This window comes from Balaenoptera ricei, chromosome 13 (assembly GCF_028023285.1).
Source record: "Balaenoptera ricei isolate mBalRic1 chromosome 13, mBalRic1.hap2, whole genome shotgun sequence".
Classification (NCBI taxonomy): Eukaryota; Metazoa; Chordata; class Mammalia; order Artiodactyla; family Balaenopteridae; genus Balaenoptera; species Balaenoptera ricei.
In genome coordinates, this window is record NC_082651.1 from 88,054,835 (window position 1) to 88,075,115 (window position 20,281).

The 20,281-nt window shown below is 35.8% G+C and overlaps 1 protein-coding gene and 1 long non-coding RNA gene across 5 annotated transcripts in view; one reads left to right on the forward strand and one right to left on the reverse strand.

The window, feature by feature from the left end:
• WDR35 (WD repeat domain 35) overlaps positions 1-20,281 on the forward strand; it is a 69,558-nt gene that overhangs the window by 20,192 nt on the left and 29,085 nt on the right. For all 4 annotated transcript variants that reach the window (XM_059942153.1, XM_059942154.1, XM_059942155.1 and 1 more), the window contains 7 exons: positions 1,759-1,944; positions 4,960-5,020; positions 11,378-11,522; positions 14,222-14,291; positions 15,328-15,381; positions 17,279-17,388; positions 17,871-18,081. In XM_059942153.1, coding sequence (XP_059798136.1) covers positions 1,759-1,944; positions 4,960-5,020; positions 11,378-11,522; positions 14,222-14,291; positions 15,328-15,381; positions 17,279-17,388; positions 17,871-18,081 — 837 coding nt within the window. The remainder of the gene's footprint in view (positions 1-1,758; positions 1,945-4,959; positions 5,021-11,377; positions 11,523-14,221; positions 14,292-15,327; positions 15,382-17,278; positions 17,389-17,870; positions 18,082-20,281) is intronic.
• The window catches only part of LOC132376542 (uncharacterized), a 34,879-nt gene continuing 32,396 nt past the window's right edge, over positions 17,799-20,281 (reverse strand). The window contains exon 4 of the long non-coding RNA XR_009506347.1: positions 17,799-18,076. This is a non-coding gene — a long non-coding RNA (uncharacterized LOC132376542). The remainder of the gene's footprint in view (positions 18,077-20,281) is intronic.

Sequence of the window (20,281 nt, forward strand, 5' to 3'; positions counted from 1 at the left end):
AGTACAAACTGATATCAATAAATTATTTAAATAAACAAATGGGGGAGAAGAAACAAATCTTCCTTACAGAAGTATTCTAATTTACTAGACACCACCCTGCCAGGAGGTGGAGCAAAGTCTCCTACCTCGTTCCCCCAACTTGAGTGTGGGCTGCATTTAGTGACTTATTTCCAAAGAGCGGAGTATGGAAAAAAAGGGGAAAAAATGAAAGTGACTTTACAGTGGAGAAACCTGGAGAACACCTTGTCCAGGTGATCGAGGTTAGTATCATCAGTGACGTCACATGGCTGTCACTACGCCCCGATGTGATGTGATGAGAAGAGGTCTTCACTTGTGGGGTGATCGTCCTAAAAACTGGTAACCCCAGTCTAAGCCTGAGAAAAACATCAGACTAACATGAATTGAGGCACATTCTACATACTACCTGACCAGGACTCCTCAACACTGTCAAGGTCATCAAAAACCTGGAAAGACTGAGAAACCATCATAGCCCAGAGGCGCCTAAGGAGACAGGATGACTAAATATAATAATGTGTTCCAAAGGGGATTCTGGATTAGAAAAAGGATATTAGGGAAAAACAAATGAAGTCCGAATTGAGTTTGGAGTTCTGTTAATAGTAACGTATCAATGTTGGTTTCTTAGTTGTGACAAATGTACTGTGGTAATAATGTAAGATGTTAACAACAGGGGAGAATGAGTAAAGGGTATAGGGAACACTGCATTAGTTTTGCAACTTTTGTATAAATCTAAAATTATTTTAGAGTTAAAAAGTTTATTTTAGAAAGTAATCACAGTATTACTTTGAATAGTAAACACTGGAGACTTCCCTGGGGGTCCAGTGGTTGGGACTCTGTGCTTCCACTGTGGCAGGGCGTGGGTTCGATCCCTGGTCGGGGAACTGGGATCTCACATGCCCCACAGCACGGCCCCTCCCCCCGCAAAAAAGAAGAGTAAACACAGTGTTAATAATGTAGACACTGAATATTGATTTATTCAAAATTACGTATAAATTTGTTGGGAGAGGGAAAGCTCTAAGTTCTGTAATCAATCCACATGTGATATGGAAATCAATGCCAAAACAGTTACAGCTAAAATAGTTGTAAATGGCTACCCCTAGGAGGAAATTAGGCAGGGGGGTCCTGCATTTTGTTTTTGTGTTAAATAAGCCCTGTAGAATTATTTGACTATAAACTATGTGCATATGTTACTCTGATAAAAACAAATATAAAAATACATGTATGGGAGAAAAAAGGCAAAGCCGCTATTTCTGAATTTTGGCTTCAGGACTCAGAATTGAACTTTGGCAGGGATCTCTCTTGCTGTTGTCCCCCACGCTGAAGCTTAAATCTTACAAATTAAAATAAGGAAAGTTAAACCAAACTTATTTTTGCAGTACATTTTTTTTTAAACTGTCTTTATTACTTTTAGATTTGTTATTTTAGTGAGAAAAGAGATTAAGTTGAATATTCAGTCCTTCTCTCTTCCATTTCTAAAGAATTTATTTTGTCAGCACCAATAAACCACGTATCTGCAGTATTTCTAGAGGAAAAATATAAAAATATAATAATATGACTTTCCCAATGTTAATTGCTTGCTTTTTCTTTCTCTTTCTTTCTTTCTCTCTTTCTTTCTTTCTTTCTCCCTTCCTTCCTTCCTAACTTACTTCCTCCCTCCCTCCCTTCCTTCCTTGCTTCCTTCCTTCCTTCCTCTCTCTCTCTCTCTTCCCTCCCTCCCTTTCCTTCTTCCTTTCTTCCTAGTGGGGATATTGCTCAAACACTGTAGTTTATGCTTATACCAGACCTGATCGTCCAGAGTACTGTGTTATCTTTTGGGATACAAAAAACAATGAGAAATATGTTAAGTATGTGAAGAGTCTAATTTCTATTACTACTTGTGGAGATTTCTGCATTTTGGCTACAAAAGCTGATGAAAATCATCCTCAGGTAGGTGTTCCTTGATATCTTAAAACTTAGATGGGTTAACTACTTGGCAGAATTGGGCTATAGTTCTGTGTCTTCTCAAGCATGGCCTCTGTACTGGCAGGTACAGCAAAGTATTGGGTCTATTGGGCATGTCTGTCTAGACCTCTGTTTGGAAAGTTATATGACTCCATTGGTTCTGTGTCCCCTGATTTTTTTCTCCAGTTAGTTAATCCATTGGCAGTTTATATTGACCGGTACTGAAGCTTTTTGTCTCTGAAATATATTTAAAATACCACAATTCTTTTCCAATTTAAAATTCCATAAGTAGAAATGAATAACCAGATGTCTAGTACAAATGCTCAAGAAATGATGTAACAATGGCCATTTATAACAATTTGGGTAGCTTTGACATTCAGAAATGTACTTTTATGTGGAGTTATATTGCTTTAAAAGTCAATGTCTCATAACGTACAATAAATAATATAAATAATGCCCTTTAAAAAAGTCTGCTAACAATTTAAATATTTGCAGAAGTATGCAAGTTTTTCAAAAAATGACTACCAATGTCTTTGGCTGTGTTATAAATTATTTTATCCCATTAAAAAGTATAGAATTTTTAGTTTAAGGTGGCCATTTGAACAGCTACATTTGGCTCTGTTCTCTCCTGAAACTCACTGAAACAACAGGAAAGGTATTTTTTAAAAAGCTATAAGCCCATAGGGACCAGAAAGGGAGAGGAAAGAGCAACATAATTTTGGAGTTTAGAGAGTAAGGAGATTAGTGGTAATTACCTTAGCAGACCCAAGAAAATGGAACGCTCAGCCATCAGTGGAGAAAGGAAAGAAGCAACGAGTTTACATCACAGAATCCCAGAAACACAGGCCTTGGTGGTGGTACCTGGTAGGAGAAAGAAGTGAACAGAAAAGCGATTCGGAAGTACCAGAGATTATGCAGGCAGGAGAATACTTTGGGAAAAAGAAAAAGGGGCATATAAAGGAGCAGATTTCTAGATCCCCTCCCCCTACTGAGACTGTGGGCAGCTGCCCTTCTAACCACGAGAGAGACTGGTTTACCCTCCAGAGAGGATATAGAGTCCCTGCACTGAAGGGCACCAAGCACAGGGAAGGGTGGAGGAACTCTTGCTGAAAACAGGGCAGTTAAATTAATGTTACTGCAGTCTTCATTTCCCACTTGGCTCCAGAACAGATTTCATGGGATCAGGTATCATAAGGGCATTTGACTTGTCAACCTCAATACTTTGGAGAATTGCTTTCAAAATTCTGAGGGAAAATGATTTCCCACCTTGAATTCCATACCTTAAGCAAACTATTCATTAAATAGGAGGGTAGAATAAAGACATTTTTAGATGTATGAGATCACCAAAAATTTACCTTCTGAGCTTTCTTAACTTAGGAAGTTACTTCGGGATATGGTTTACCAAAACGAAGAATAAACTAAGAAAGAGGAAGAAACAAGGTAACCTGACAACAGTGGTGTGGAGTGGTACCCGCCGGCAGTTGTGCACATGCCTAGGGAGTGAGTCATCAAATGAGAGCCGCCCAGGTGGCTCCAAAAGAAATCCAAGATGAAATTAGTAGAATAGTTAATGCGGTTGACTTCCTGAGGGGAGACATAGATAACTGGGAGACAACTGGGGACTTGAGTTAGTAATAAACACAGAGACAACTAAGCAAAGAGAAAAAAATAAAGGCAGTTATCCATGCCAGGGAAAGCTTTAAAACATGCTTGAAAGGAAAATAAATCATGTCATATACTTGCCTAAGCTGTGAATAGCATTTAGAGTCAAAATGATGTATTCACTAGATTTTTTGAAAATTAAAATTGTTTAAAAATTGAACTATAATAACATTTTAAAACTTAAATTCTGACTTAACAAGACTGCAGTGGAAAGATGGAGTGATGGGAGCGTGCCCCTGTGTCATGGGAGGCTGGGAAGGAGGGGTGAAAGTAATGGTTACATGATGTCCCGAATGGAAACAAAACAGAATGAGAAGTAGCATTGTAAACATGTTACTTACATTTGTGGAGGTGAATAGCAAAAGAATGAATTACAGGAGCTGAAAGTAATTACTCTAGGGAACAAGAAATGGGAAGTTGGGGGACTTCTGTTTTTAGTAAGATGTCTCATTTGATTCTTTAAGCTATGAGCATGTGAATAATAAGTATCGAAAACATTTGTATTTTGTGGCAGTAAATAAGCTTGTTTTAAGTAGTGGAAGAGTAAATTATGATATTTTACTGCAATTTTTATCATTTAGTTTACGTTTATGAAATTAAACAAGTTTTACTTGAGATACTGAGAAAAGAAGTCTGTGTAAATAGTACATTGAGAATTGGTTTATTTGAAATTATTATTCTAATCAGGAAAACATCTATGTAAAATATTATTCTTAGTACTAGATATAGAGGTGACTAACAGCAAAAAAAATGAAATTATCATTAGAATAATCTGATGTAAAGTGTACATTATGTTCGATTATTTTTCCTAATATTAATCATTGATAATTGTGTATGTGTTAACCCCTGGGCATCTTAAGTTATTTTCATTGGGTTGGGTTATGTTTTTTTCTGAATTAACTGAATTTTTCTGACTTTCTCATGTCATTTATATATTGCTTCAAAGGAGGAGAACGAGATGGAAACATTTGGTGCAACGGTAACAAATTGTTAGCCCTTACATAGCTGGTTACAGGATAAAAATGAGTTTTGAGGTTATAGCTGACCAGGAATTTTAGAAGTATAAAAATGAAAAGTAGCCAGTGTACTTGTGTTTCTTAAATGGTCTCTTAAAAACCAGTGTTCCACTATATTGAGAAATCAGCCTTAGTTTAATTTTAGTTCATATTTCTTTACTTTTGTGCTGTAGATTATCTTTGCTGTTCTTTGTATTTAATTTTATCAATTCTTTCCATGTTAGTGATACTTGAAAAAGAGATAAGCATGGTATGTTAAGCATTATTTCTTTTACTGTACATAAGCAGGAGTTTTGATACTTTCTGTTTTATTTGTTCACAGTTCGTGCTAGTTCTTTGTAATTCTATTGGCACACCTCTGGATCCCAAATACATTGATCTTGGTAAGGAAATGTTAATATTTACTCCCTCTTTAATCAAATCTTATTTGTAAACTAATTTTAAAATGTAACAGTGGTATTATTAATTAGAACGGTATGCTCTAAAACAGGGATGAACATACTTCCTGGTTTGCCAGGTTCAGGTTCAGTACCAGTCTATGCCTGTTGTCATGGTAAAATTATTAGTAATGCCCCATTTCACTCTCAGAAGGATCCTGCTTAATACAATAACTTTTAAGTTTACTGTATCTAAAATTCACAATAATCTCACGACTGGTATACTGCTATCATTTGCTTTAAATGGGAAATATAATTGTATGAGAATTGGTATCCAATGTAATGATTAGTATGTAACATACTGAGGATTATAGAAAGAATTTTGCCATGAAACCACTTTTATTATTAATAAACTGCTTGTAAGTACCTCTCTTCCATAAAAAACACTTTAGCTGCTTGTTAAAGTGAGTTTGCCCTGTCTAGATTTTTGTGATGAAATTAGTCTATTAATAGGGACAACTTAAAAAAATTCCTGACTTTTTTGTTTTCAGAAGACATTTGTTTCTTTAGATTTACCCTTCCCTCTATCCAATAGCTATGAAAGTAACCATAAAAAATTCCAAATCTTATTCTTAGTATTTTGTCAAAAATTGTTACCAAATATTTTGTTGCCATTTCACTGTAACTTCCAAAATAATGATTTTCTTTTAAAGTGTATGTTAGTTTATGGGATATGGTGTTAGAAAAAATAGTAGGTTTCAAAAATTTAAAACCCATTGAATTATTTTCTGAATCTGAGGACTAGTCTTTTTTGTTTTTAGATTTCACATTCAGCCTTAACAATTAAATGTTAAAGTGTGCCTTCTCAGTATTTTGCTAAGGACTTTGGGTGATACAAGCAAATGTGAAGAATACTTACTGGCCTCAAAGATTTTACACTCTATGTTTAGGGTCTTGGTAACTCACTTTTAAACACTGAAACTTTTCAACTTCTTGTCTTATGTTCACTGTTAGGTATGTTTATATGTTTCTCTCTCTATATTTATATATGTACATAAATGTTCGTGTTCTTTGTTAATGTTAATATTCCTTAGCTTAAAGTTATTATACTTATCACATGACTATCTTCCATTTATTAGAAATATAATAGTCTTAAATCTAAGGGATGAATTCTGTCAGTCTTCAGATTATATGCTTTTTCTTTTAATATCAAAAGTTTTAGCATAATATCATAATGATGATAGGGTTAGCCTCAAAGTAATTTTAATCACAGGCAGTCTATGTTTTATTTATTTTTTTTTTTTTAAATAAATTTATTTATTTATTTAGTTTTGGCTGTGTTGGGTCTTCGTTTCTGTGCGAGGGCTTTTTCTAGTTGGGGCAAGCGGGGGCCACTCTTCATCGCGGTGCGCGGGCCTCTCACTATCGCGGCTCTCTTGTTGCAGAGCACAGGCTCCAGACGCGCAGGCTCAGCAGTTGTGGCTCACGGGCCCAGTTGCTCCGCGGCATGTGGGATCTTCCCAGACCAGGGCTCGAACCCATGTCCCCTGTATTGGCAGGCAGATTCTCAACCACTGCGCCACCAGGGAAGCCCAGTCTATGTTTTAATAAAGCCAGATGTGAATCCTTTACCCTCATAAAATGGCAAATGCTTGAGGGCATGATTATTTGTATTATTGAGTCTTGAAACTTTTTTTTTTTGCGGTCTCACTGGCTGAAATTTTAACAAACAGTTCTTTCACTGGTCTGCAGTAAACTCAGCCAAAGATTCAACATTTTTGCTTCATACATATCCTGTAAAATTCCTTTTTTAAGTTTCTATGCCAAATTTTCACGAGGACTGGAGGCTAAAGCAAAAAAAGTGTATAACTGATATTGTTCTAGGGAACGTGATTTGTCATCTGCTCTTCCTGAAAATCTCTAGAGAAACTTTTGAAAAGAACATTATGTATTATTACAGAAGTTTAGTTTGTGAGGCTCTGTTGTACTGTACACGTAAGAGTTAGGTACCGTTTTTGGGGCCTCTTCCTTTGAGCCCTCAGTATACCTTTGGTGTGCTTCTATCCAAAGTACTTACTCTGCACTGTGATTATTGATTTTCTTATCTACCTTCCCTCCAAGATTTTGAGCTTCTTAAAGATCTAACTATGGTTATTCATGTCTGTATCCCCACTGCCTAACGCTGTGCTTGCCCCATAACAAATGTTTATTGAATGTATGAAAATATTTAAAATAAAATCTATTTATTTAGCAAACCATCGATGAGTATATACTGTTTCAGGTAATGTACTGGGTACTGGGAGTGATAAGAAATTAACTCTGACATTTCCTGTAGAATGTCTAGACAGATAATTAAAATATAGTCAGTCTATTGAACACTGACAATTGCTCCCCTGCTGTGTGCTAGGTTTTGTGCTAGGTGCTAGATAAGTAGATATGGGTGCATAAGGATGTCAGGGACATTTTTTCTACTTAGAGAAGGTTTCATTTGAGCTGAGTTCTGAAGGATAAGTATTTCTTCAGGCAACGTTTTAAGGAGAGGAAACAGCATTTGCAGAAGAATGAAGACATGAAAAGTGCCTGAAAAGTACCAGGGGCCTGTGCTGCAGCCATTTTGTGGGGAGCACGTAGGAGCTTTCTAATGGTGGCCGGTAGCATTTGCACTAAGTCTTCTATATAGGCCAGAGAGAGGTGATTTGATGAAAACAGTTCAGTGCAATTTCAGTTTACCAGCTCTTTAAAGGGCTGAGAAATAGGTAGAAAAGTGGGGGAACATTACAGATGTAGACATTTATTTCAGGCCTCAGCATTAAAATATTACAAGCAGGTTTTACTTATATGTGAATTCCTAGATTGTCTTAAATTATTTTACATCCTTGCTTAGCTAGTAACTATTACCTATTAGTGTTACAAGTTTCAATTAATGGAAGCATAATTACTTTCTTTACAATTTTTTCCCAATGATCTTTCTAGATATTTCAAATTTTTTCTTTCTGGATACTGAATAGTTGAGAAGGACATGGACTGCTTTTTTCCTGGTTGTGTTTTTTTCCTAAAATATTCAGTCTGTTAAAATTTGGTCTTTTAGCAAACCATCGATGAGTATATACTGTTTCAGGTAATGTACTGGGTACTGGGAGTGATAAGAAATTAACCTTTTTCCTAGAGGCTTAGTTCTAGCAAACTAAGAACTAAACCACCTGGATGGGTTAGATAATAAATAATGATCTAGCATAATTTATGTAGATAGGATTATCTACCCATATGAATTTGCCAAAATTACTGCCATGCTGATTCAGAACATGTTTCATATATATTGTATTTGTTTTTTGTATTGACTAGTGAATTTATATATCATTTTATTATAAAAAGCAAAAAATAATAGCAACCACACCTAACAGTTATTAACCCTTTTTTTTTAAATTTTTTTAAGTTTTTAAATTTTGGCTGCGTTGGGTCTTCGTTGTGGTGCGCGGGCTTCTCATTGCAGTGGCTTCTCTTGTTGCGGAGCACGGGCTCTAGGTGCGTGGGCTTCAGTAGTCGTGGCTCGCGGGCTCTAGAGCGCAGGCTCAGTAGTTGTGGCGCACGGGCTTAGTTGCTCCGCGGCATGTGGGATCTTCCCAGGCCAGGGCTTGAACCCATGCCCCGCGCATGGGCGGTTCTTAACCACTGCACCACCAGGGAAGCCCTATTAACCCTTAATGAGAAGCAGTCTGCCATAGTGGTTAAGAGCACAGATTCTGGAACCAGATTGACTGTTTGTGTCCCAGCTTCTACCGCTTTCTAGCTGTGCAACTTCAGTGAGTTATTTAACCATTCCATCCTTCAGTTTCTTCATCTGCTAAATGGGGGTAATAATAGTTCCTGCCTTATAGGGTAGGTGTGAGTTATGTATGTAGTACATTAATTATATATTAATATAATTATATATCATAACTATATAATTATATAAAAATGCCTGACATATAATTTAAAAAATTCAATAAATATTGGCATTTAAAATTATTATTATTAAGCATTTATTCTATGCCAGGCACTGTACTATGGTTTATATTTGTTATCTCTCTTAATCCTTAAAGTAGCTCTAAGGTTGGTAATATTATTATTATCTTCAATTTACAGTAAGCAAACAGAGCTTCAGAGAGAATAAGTAATTTATCTAAGTCCACAGAGTTAGCAAGTGCCTGTGATATAAATCCAAGAAGTCTGACTTGCTATGAACCACTAACTTTTTAATTTTGAATTAATTAATTAGGCTGTTAATAAACTTGTGATTATTTAGGATGTATCAAAAAAAAAAAAAAGGAAACAAGAGTATAATTTATAATTGTAGCTAAACATTGGTTAGAAAAATGCTTTCATATGCTTAGGAAAAACTATTTTATTAGAAAGCAGTTAAGGTTTGTGAACTTACTTCACATCACACTAAAGGCATAATAGTTACCAGCATCAGAGTACCTATGGTAGAATTTACTGAATATTTAGCAAATGTCTTATGATTTAGTGCAGATGGGATCAGCAAAAGCTCAGCAAAGCCTAGGCCTGGCCTGCTCATTCATCCCACTCAGGGCTCCCCCTGAATCGGGCTCTGCCACCATTCTCAGGACTGCCTTCCTACCAGCTGTTCCCTACAGGAAGGCTTCTCACTCCCTCTAGAGTTTGGTAGTGGTACACATTTTGAATAGAGAAATCTTGACAACTGTAATTAAAGAAAACTTTTTAATATGATCCAACTCTACTGAGTTATTTATTTAGCATATAAAAATTATTGCGTTTGAATCTCGACTTGTTAATCTGTTCAGTTAACACTATACCATCAGTCCAGTTTCTAATTCTTTGTTTATTTCCTAAGTCCCTTACTGCCCTAAATGTCCTTTGTTTGGACTGTGGCAAGAACTCCATAAATGGTAGCTGTTATTAACACTGTTCCTTTATTCTGACTGTATTAATGATTACTTTGTACAGTAGTTTTGAATAGAACAATATGTTTTGTACCATTTTAATTGTGAATTTAGAAATTAGCTACTAAAATGATCTTTTATGAAAGAGTTTTTTGTTTTTCTATATTTTTGTGAATGTGTGTGTTTAATTTTATATTGTTTATTTTGTTTGTGACCTTGGGCAAGTTATTTTACATCTTTAATCCTCTGTTTCTTTATCTGTAAGATGGATTTGATGAGACTACTTCATCAAAGGGTACACAGTAGGAATTTAATTAAATATTCTCTAAGAAATGGAACAGATGAAAAAAATGTTTAAGAGACTATATTCCTAAATTAAAAGGAACTTTGGAGAATTTCATTTTCTAAATTAATGAGGAAATATAAGACATATGAGATCAGAGGGAAGGATAAAGGCCTGAACCAAGCAGTAATGGTAGTGAATAAGAGAATAGACTGCCTTCCAACCAGCTGTTATAATTATAGAAATAATTTTATTTTATTTATCCATTTGGACATTTGGACATTTGGGCTGTTTCTATTTTTTTGACTCTTATGAATGCTGTTATGAATATTTGTGTATGAGTTTTTGTGTAGACATATGTTTTCATTTCTCTTGGGTATATACCTAGAAGTGGAATTGCTAGGGCATGTGGTAATTCTATTGATATAGTTAACATTGTGAAGAACTACCGAGCTGTTTTTCAAAGTGGATGCACCACTTTACATTCCTACCATTTCTCCACATTTTTGCAAATACTCATTATTGTCTGACTTCTTGATTCTAGCCATGCTGGTAGGTGTGAAGTGTTATCTCATTGTGATTTTGATTTGCATTTGCCTGGTGGCTAATGATGTTGAGCATCTTTTCATTTGCTTAGTAGCCATTTGTATATCTTCATTGGAAAAATGTCTGTTCAGATGCTTTGCCCAATTTTAAATTGGGCTATTTGTCTTTTTATTATTGAGTTACAAGAGTTCTTTATACATTCTAGATGTAATTCCCTATCATGTATATGATTTTCAAATATTTTCTTCCATTTGTGGATTGTATTTTCACTTTTTTGATGGTGTCCTTTGAAGCACAAATGTTTTTAATTTTGATGAAGTCCAGTTTATCTACTTTTTCTTTTCTTGCTTGCGGTTTTGGTGTCACATTTAAGAAATCACTGCGTAACCCAATGTCACATAGATTTACACGTAAGTTTTCTTCTAAGAGTTCTATACTTATGTTTGATTCATTTTGAGTTGATATTTCTGTATGGTCCTCCAAACTTTTGACTCTTCTGAGTTCTCAGACTGTTTTTAGGGTATATTGTCTATAAAATGCGAGGTTGGACTCAGTGATCGCTAAAGTCTTTTGCAGCACATTTTGTGATTCTGTCTAATTGTAACCTAATTGCCTTAATGTTCTTTTTAATAGTACCATTGTTTGTTACAATGACCAAAACCCATGTGATAGCAGCTTCAAAAGAAGCATTTTATACCTGGCAGTATCGTGTGGCAAAGAAGCTCACAGCATTGGAAATTAATCAGATCACCCGGTCTCGAAAAGAAGGGAGAGAAAGGTATATCTTTTGATGAACATTTTTTAGTAGCTCAACCATATCACATTTAAATCGGACATAGCTATTTACAAATGTCATGCTTGAGAACTGGAAATTGTTTTGATTACTAGAAATAATTTTCCATTAATTTGAATATCTTTCAGATTTATGTGTTTAAATTTATCAAAATACAAGAGAGGTAGCATGATGTAACAAAAGAAAGGCCTTTAGAGTTAAAAGACTGGAAACCTATGTTTTTCTAAGGGATGGCTATTCTCGCTTATCTACTCTCGCCGTATTAGAGTTATACTGCTACACTGACATGTGATTGTCTGACCAAAACTTCATTCCTGTGGGTTAGAGGTAGAGATCTTTCCAGGACGGTGGGGTGATTCTAGTATCATGATCATCACAGGAGAGGCAGGTCCTTAGACACAGATATGGAGGAGGTCTCTAGGTGGGGAGAATTGGTCGCTTGCCTTCTTTCTCTTGCCCTGGATTCCAGGGGTTTTGGGGTTGGAACTATTTCTGATAACCGGGGGTAAAGATGACTCTACCACGTGGAGAAATTAGGATCCAGGATGGAGGGGTTCTTTATAATAAGTATAGCAGTGCATTTACTGTGTTTTGTAAGTTATATTGTCTCTGTTAGTGATATTCCATGTTCACTGCCTTTTTGTTGTTATCCTAAGCCTTTAAGCAAAGCATTTGGTTGAGTAACTTTAACCTAATGATTGTTAATGAGGGCACAGGCTTGTGTTGGTGGTGGTGGGCAGCGGGGAGTTATGTCAGAAATCTCAGGTTGCTTTTTTCAAATCATTTTCCTTCACACATACTTGAGATCTTAAGGCAATCTTCCCTTCCCTTTAAGACTCACTCGTGTACTAAGGTAGGTGATATAACCCCAGTAAAAGTATTTTGGATACGTGAATTCATGTGGAAGCAGGGAAAAAAAGAAGTGGAAAAATACTATATCTTGTATTCTCTGTGGTTCTGAAAGACCCAGTGGGAAGAACCTTTGGCCTCTTTGAGGACAGCATGTGGCAGTGGTAGCACTAGTAACAAGAGACCTGCAGTCTGTGGGGAGAAGGTGGATCTTAGGACAAGGTTGGGGCAGAAAAGTCTAGCCTCTCCATGGAGTGACTGTGCTCCGTGAACCAGCTAAAGAGATTCTGGCTTCTGTTTAAATAAAGAAGGCATCATTTCCTTATATTTCTGTCTGGGGTATACTTACTAGTTTTAATGACTTTGGGCCAGTTCTCTCTGGACTTCAGTTTCGTCATCTGTAAAATACTGTTGATGATGTTGATAGGAACCAACATTGATAGAGTACTTCTTGTGTGCCAGACACTGGGAAGTCTAGTCAGTACTCGTATTATTCCTGTTTCACAGAGAGGAAACTGAGACACACAGCGTAAATTATTTGCCAGAGGGTCCCAGCTGATAAGAGGAGATGGGACACAATGCCAGGTTTATCTGGCTCTGAGCCACTTTACTCAGACTGGCCTTTCTTGTAGTACCCTACTTGTTTTAAGAAAGGGATTTGGGTCAAATGATCTCTTGAGAGACCTCCTATGCTAACCTTTGACTTTTATTTTATGATAACTAAGTAGAAATATTGACTGTATGTACTTAATAAAAATGTATTAGAAAGCAGAAACATGGTACCTCTAAATTAGTGTATCTTTCTGTATTTAATACATTTCTTTAAAATTTATTTGATATTTGATCTCATTATATTGGTGAAAGTACAAATATGACTTCAATTTAACAATGATAAAATTTCATGATATTTTAAAGATGGAAAATGGCTTAATTTTCCTGTGATTATATTACAGCTGCAATGTCTTGAACTCCTTTTATGTATCAGGCTCTGTGCATGTGTGCTTTACAAACATCATTTTATTTATGCCTCTCAAAAATCCTGCAAAGGGGGAATTGTTCGCCTTCTTTTACAGATGAAGAAATTGAGGCTTAGAGAAGTTAAATAACTTGCCCAGGGCCTCATAGCTACTCAATGATGTGTCTTCTCTGTTCACCTCCATTCATTTTAATGTTTTCTTCAGCATACATTATAGAGCACCTGACAATGTGTGGCAGGCACTGGAGATGTAGTCTTTGCTTTTAGGAAAATCACCGTCTAGTGGGAGAGACAAGGAAACTAGCAGCAATACTGTGGTGTGCATAAGTGTTACAGTAAAGGTATCCGAGAGATGGTACACCAGAAGTGGTGCATCTTCATAACACAGTAGGCATAGGGGAGGGTTTTTTACTCCAGAGCAAGAATTCCATTAATTAGAGCTTCCCAAATACACTTAAGTTTTACCTTTATTAAGCATATCATTAGAAGGGAAATTATGGAGAAACAGCAGAGAAACTTGGTGCTTTAGAAGTTGTTCCTGACCGATGTTCATTGGGAGAGTAAGGGAAGATATCTCTTGGGGCTTACCGAAATTCATCGGAAATATATGATTCAGTGTCCAAATATATTTTTGGCATAGCTCTCAGGAACACGGCACTTGCATAACTAGTAAACACATGGTAGGTAGTTTCTGCCTTTGTAAGATTGAGCTGTGTCAAGAACTCTTTAAAATAATTAGGACAGTAATATTAAATAACAGTATTCATCGGTGTCATCCAATCCTTTAATTGTTCTAGAGATCATGAAATAGTATAAACCTTACTTATACTATCATTGAAATTAAAATTTTTTTTTTCAGAATTTATCATGTTGATGATACTCCTTCTGGATCGGTGGATGGTGTGCTTGATTATAGTAAAGCCATTCAAGTAGGTGATTTTATTATTGCCAGCAAATGTTAATATCCATAGATTTGGAAATACTGTAATTTTATTTTGAGACCTGAAAAAAATTTGTTTCCAATGAATAGCATTTTATTCTAGTAATTCTTTTAAAAATTTCTATTCTAATTCAAATTTTTCTAGATCTGTTTCTTCTTCTTTTGATTTTGAAAAAAAGTTTATTTTGACATGATCATAGGCCCACAAAAAGTTGCAAAAATAGCACATAGAACCTCTTTACCCAGCTTCCCTCAGTGGTGACATCTTACGTAACTATAGTGTAATATCAAAATCAGGGAATTGACATTGGTAATGATGCTGTGAACTAGACTACGACCCAATTCCTATTCAGTTTTCACTAGTTTTTACATGTAGTTTTATGTAACTTCATCACCATAAAGGAATTGCCTCATGCTACTTCTTCATTTTCACACCCACTCTCCACCCCCATCCTTGTCCTCTGGCAATCACTAATCTGTTTCCATCTCTATAGTTTTGTCACTCTGAGAATGTCTTACGAATGGAATCATATAGCATGTAATAGCATGTCATCTTTTGAGACTGGCTTAAAAAAATAATCCATCCAGGTTGTAGCAGTGCCATGCTATTTGCCCCCTTCTTTATTTTGGCACACGCTGGTCCTTTTGCTGAATGTTCATCTTTTACAGCTAAGTTCAAGTTTTTGTCTCTCTTCCCATTTTGGTATAAGTTTATGCTCCTCCCTCTGTGCACTTATACCTCCTGTGTTTACCTCTACTCTGATCATACTGTACTGTCATTAGGTGTTGGGTCCACTGTCTTTCCCAGTAGATTTCTGAGTAATCCCCAAGGGCAAATATTTTATCCGAGTATCTCCAGTGCTTAGTTCAATGTCTGGCATATATAGTAGGTGCTCAGTAAGTAAATGTTGGTTAAGTTAATAAATATATAGTTACAGTATTCTTCTTAGTGAATTGTATACTACCTTGTACCAGATTAACCAGTCAATAAATATTTGTTAAAGAGTAATGCTGATTTATTTTAGGGCACAAGGGATCCAATTTGTGCCATAACTGCATCTGATAAGACATTGATTGTGGTAAGTTGTTGAAAGAAAAACTTATTCTATGAGTAATAATCGTTTAACTTGTTAAAAATAGAATAAAGCAACATGTTTTGGATTTGAATATCATCTTGCGGGCACCTCAAGTTTTACTAGGTCGAACAAAAGAAATAAGAAAGTTTTAAAGATTGCGTCACAAATTGTTAATCATTTGCAAAAAATAACTTTGTGAAAGCGGTAGAATCGTGGCCAGCTGGGGAGAGTTTGAGGCTGGGTTGAATGAGCCCTATAAAGGTTGGCAGATGTGGAGCAGATGGATGGTGGTAGTAGGTCTTGGAAAGTTTCCTCCTCTGTGTGGCCTGCTTTTTCATATTGGAGAAAGTGCTTTGGCTCAGCTGCTTCCATAAGAATTGGAATGAAGAGGTAGTGTGCTTGGTAGCCAGTAAAATAAAGAAGCCTGTGGCAAATTTTTGCTGAATTTTTCAAATAAAATCAATGTATCAATGTTGTTGTGCCTTTTCTTGAGCTCTGAAATTTGAAAATATTAATTTTAGAAATAAATGTTTAATATAGTAATGCTGGTAGAGTCATGAAATTCGAATTATGTAAATAGATCCTTGCGTGTGTATATTTCCAGTTCTAGTTACATTCTTTAGACATTAGCTAAGTTTATGGGGGAAAAAATCTTAAGAACATAGTATTCATTTTTCCTCAACAAATAAATTTGGTATATGTTTTAAGGCAGTTTGTCTTACAGTCAGGTCTGTGGAGTCTCTTGTTTTCTTTTTAGATTCTTTGCTACACAGCAGGTTTTTGGTTGTGTTAGTTGTGTTTCTGACATTTGCAGGAAAAATAAAAAAACATGCAAGTCGGATCAGTCACAAAAATTGACTTAATTCCTAAATGAGAGTCTATCTGTAAGAAACACTCAAATAGTTTTAATACCAGCCAAAAATTTTAATGGAAATGGTATCTTCTGCGTTTAAAACTTTCCACTGTTGAAATATAAACAGCTTTTAGAGCCATGCCTTTTTCAAACTTTTAAAGCCACAGGACCCACTTTTTCAAAAACAAAATCTTATTGTGTACTTCAATATAATCTTTTAAAGCCTATACCTCCTTTTTGTACATTAAAAAATATCCGCCCTCCTCACCCCTCTCTTGCCCTCCCCAGCCTTTCTGATAGGCCTCTCTGGAGAAGCATGCTGGGAGGGCAGAGCTGCTCCCATTAGAAGGGGGTTAGGGAATGATGGGCTGAGTGCAGCCTTCTGCCTTTTCCCCGTGGCTATGGCCGGAGGCACAGCAGGGTTTGAAAATCACAGCTCTCTCCTGTCTGTTGCTCTAACTGTTGATCTGTCAGCCTTAAGGCTTGCACAGAAACTTATATTCTGTTTTATTTTTAAGCACATTTAAACTGATACTCATTGTATCACTGCTTTCTGATCATCTCCCTTTGCCACAAACTGGTATCCCATAGATGGCTATAGGATAAAAACAGAGACTTTCAGTAACAGCTGTTTCCTATGGTGATCTTATATTGATTTTTCACATATATGAAATTTAGTTCAATAAGTGCTTTACATTTTAGCCCTTAATGTACCCCGAATGTTAACCTAGACAAGTGTAAATAACCCTAGATACATCTTCCTTGTGATGTAAGACTTTGTGTATTATTAAAGAACTAGGTTTCTGACTTCTCTCTTGAATATTACATGAAAAAAAATTAGATCACCTTCAGCCACTTTAAAAAGGTTTTAATTAAATTATGAGGTAAATATGTACTCAGAACGTGATCAGTATCAGAACTGAGAATTCACTATGACACCATCACTTTGGTTTTGAAACAAATGCATGAACATATAGAGAGACCCGTAGTTGTAATTTAATATTATTATGGTAAATATGCTTTAGTAATCAAAAATATTTTCTGTAGAGTCGTGAATCTGGCACCATTCAGAGATACAGTCTTCCTAATGTTGGTTTGATTCAAAAATACTCCCTTAATTGTCGAGCCTACCAGTTGTCCTTGAATTGCAACTCCAGGTAAGTCTGAAAACTTTCCTCACGTACATGTTAGACTTAGAAGTCATCCATTGGGATTGTTGTATTTATGTAATAAATGCAAAGACTTGTGTTTGTTTTAAACTTGTCTTACAGTTCAGTGTGGTTTTACTATAGTATATTTGTATTTAAATATTATATTTATTATACTGTGTCTAGATGTCTTTCTCTCATTGGGCAAAATATAGAAATTCTAGTGTAATTTTTAAAAAATTATTTGCATACCAGTTGCTTTAATCCCTTTGGATACTCTTTTCACAAGGAAGCAAAATGGAAAGCAGCCCATGTCTTCTATCACATTTATAAATGTTAGTTTAAAGCCAGTTATTTATTTAAAGCCATTTCTACCTTATTCCCGGGTTCTGATGAACTTATTTTGAAGAATGGTGCTAAGTAATTATATTCATGAACGCAGATAGTACTTTTACAATTTTTTTCCCCTTCTCCACTTTCATTATTTGTAGTCGTCTTGCTATCATAGACATCTCAGGAGTTCTGACCTTCTTTGACTTGGATGCTCGGGTAACAGACAGCACAGGACAGCAAGTTATTGGCGAGTTGTTAAAATTGGAGCGAAAAGATGTCTGGGATATGAAGTGGGCCAAAGATAATCCTGATTTGTTTGCAATGATGGAGAAGACAAGAATGTATGTTTTCAGAAACTTGGATCCTGAGGTAAAAACAAGAAATGAGCATTAACAGTACATAAGTAATGAGCCAAATACCAAAACCTGGACATTTCCCCTTTGTTTCTTCAAGAAGTTTGTTGGTGTTGGCTGCATGAATTCTGAAAATAAATAGAAACATTTCTGTGGAATTTAAAAATATTTGGTCTTAAGTGGGATTAATATTTATCCTTTAAATATTCTCCACTTTCACTGAAAGGCACTTCCTAAGCATTTATCTATTCTTTTTAAAAGATGGAACCATGCTCACTAACTATATAGTCTTTATTTCTTTCCTTGACAAAGTTTAAAACAAATAAAGTTGTCTTATTTACCAAAATTGCTTAAAACAACCAGCCAAAAAAATGTGGTTTTGGAATTGCCTTGCCCTTTCATTCTCTTCTGCCTGTTCTGTGCTTATTCTGTGCTTACCTTTGTCTTCTGTATATTTACATGAACTTTGTCACCTAGTAATCCATGTTCTCTCTCATCCTGATAATCTTATGAACAGGCAGATATGGGCTGTGATTAATAATCTGCTCTCTCTGGGGTGTCAGAAAGCTGCTTTCTCACTGATTTTAAAGTTATATGTTTATTTTCTACTTGTGGCTCACATCAGCTAATTTTTAGGCTCAGAATTTTCCTGTCAGTCTGCTGTGTATCAACTGTTAGCTGTTGTGTTTGGGAATTCAAAATAATTTGAGTGGTAGCCTAATCAAAACATCATTAAGAAGATAAATCTTTTAAACAATTTTTGAATTATCAGTGGATTTTCAATTTGGAATTTTCAATGCTCCTGTTATACTCCACTAGTGGAAATAATAAGCGATGACTTGATAAATGCTTTATGTCATTAACTGATGTTTGTTTGGACCTGTAGTTTCCTTCTTGGGAAGAAATTACATGCTGGGGCCCCTGAGCTACTGAAGATCTTCTGTAATAATTTATTTAGTGGTAAACTAAACATCTTTCATATCCTAGATTATTTTCACATTTCCCCGTTTGAGCCCTACTCAGGATCTTTGGGTTGGTCAATGACCTGATGTAAATTGTTCTCAAAGGCTTTGTTAAAGCTTTTAGGAGTCTTAAGGATCTTTGTAATTTTCAGGCCCTGAGTAATGGCTCAAAGGAAGGGCATTCAGGGCTGCTGCATCTGACCTATATAAGCATGGACTTCTTTCAAGGGTTCAAAGAAAATTTGACCCTTGGTACAAAACAAGTGTGGAAATTTGACAGGTAACCGTGGGATAAACTTGAGGATGGAAGTAAAATACTTTTTGAGTGTTAGGGTCCTTTTTCCATCCTTGGCCCTACTTGTATTAATTCCAAAATCACATGCCTGGAGAAGTGAGAGGATTATGCCTGGCTGTTCATAATGTGTGTGTAGCACACATGGTCAGTCTAGCACCAGGGGAAGTCTTTGCCTGGTGGAAAGTGTTTCTTAAGTAGTTTTAAAAGAACAACCTTTTATTTATTTATTTTTGGAGTCTGTTGTCTGGCTTGGCAAGTCCTTCGATTTCTATTAGATTTAGAGGTAGGTGAATTTCTCATAACATTACCATTGACTGGATTTCTTTATAAACCATGGTGTGCTGTTCTTTTCATTTATAAGGACCCTGCCTGTGGTCCCTGTTTGGTTAGTTACTCTGCTAGTCACTCCTCTAGCATGTGAGGTCATACTCTTCAAAACTGAACTTACTAGAACTCCTTCAGGACGTAGTATTCTGTGTTATTATTCAGGAGATAAACTGTTGTTTGATGGTTAATACTGAATCCATTTTTATACGTTTGAGTGTTATTATGAATTCTAGTTTCATACCTTTCCTTAAATCGTAGACCTTTCTTCAGTTATGTGTGAGAAAAGGGTGCCATTTGTGTGCAAAATTCTAATTCATTGATAAAACATATTTTCCTTGAGAATTAGGAAATGAATATTTAATGTTGATATTCCCTGCTTGATCATTTTCATCCCCAGTGACCCTCTGAAGGTACTGATTCTTCGATTTCTTTGTTGACCCATTGATTTTTTAGTTTAGTTTAGATGTTGTTTAGTTTCCATGTGTTTGTTTTTTTTTTCCAGTTTTCTTACTATAATTGATTTCTAGTTTTATACTGTTGTGGTCAGAAAAGATGCTTGATATCTTTTCAGTCTTTTAAAATTTATTGAGATTTGTTTTATGGCCTGGCATGTGATCTATCCTGGAGAATGT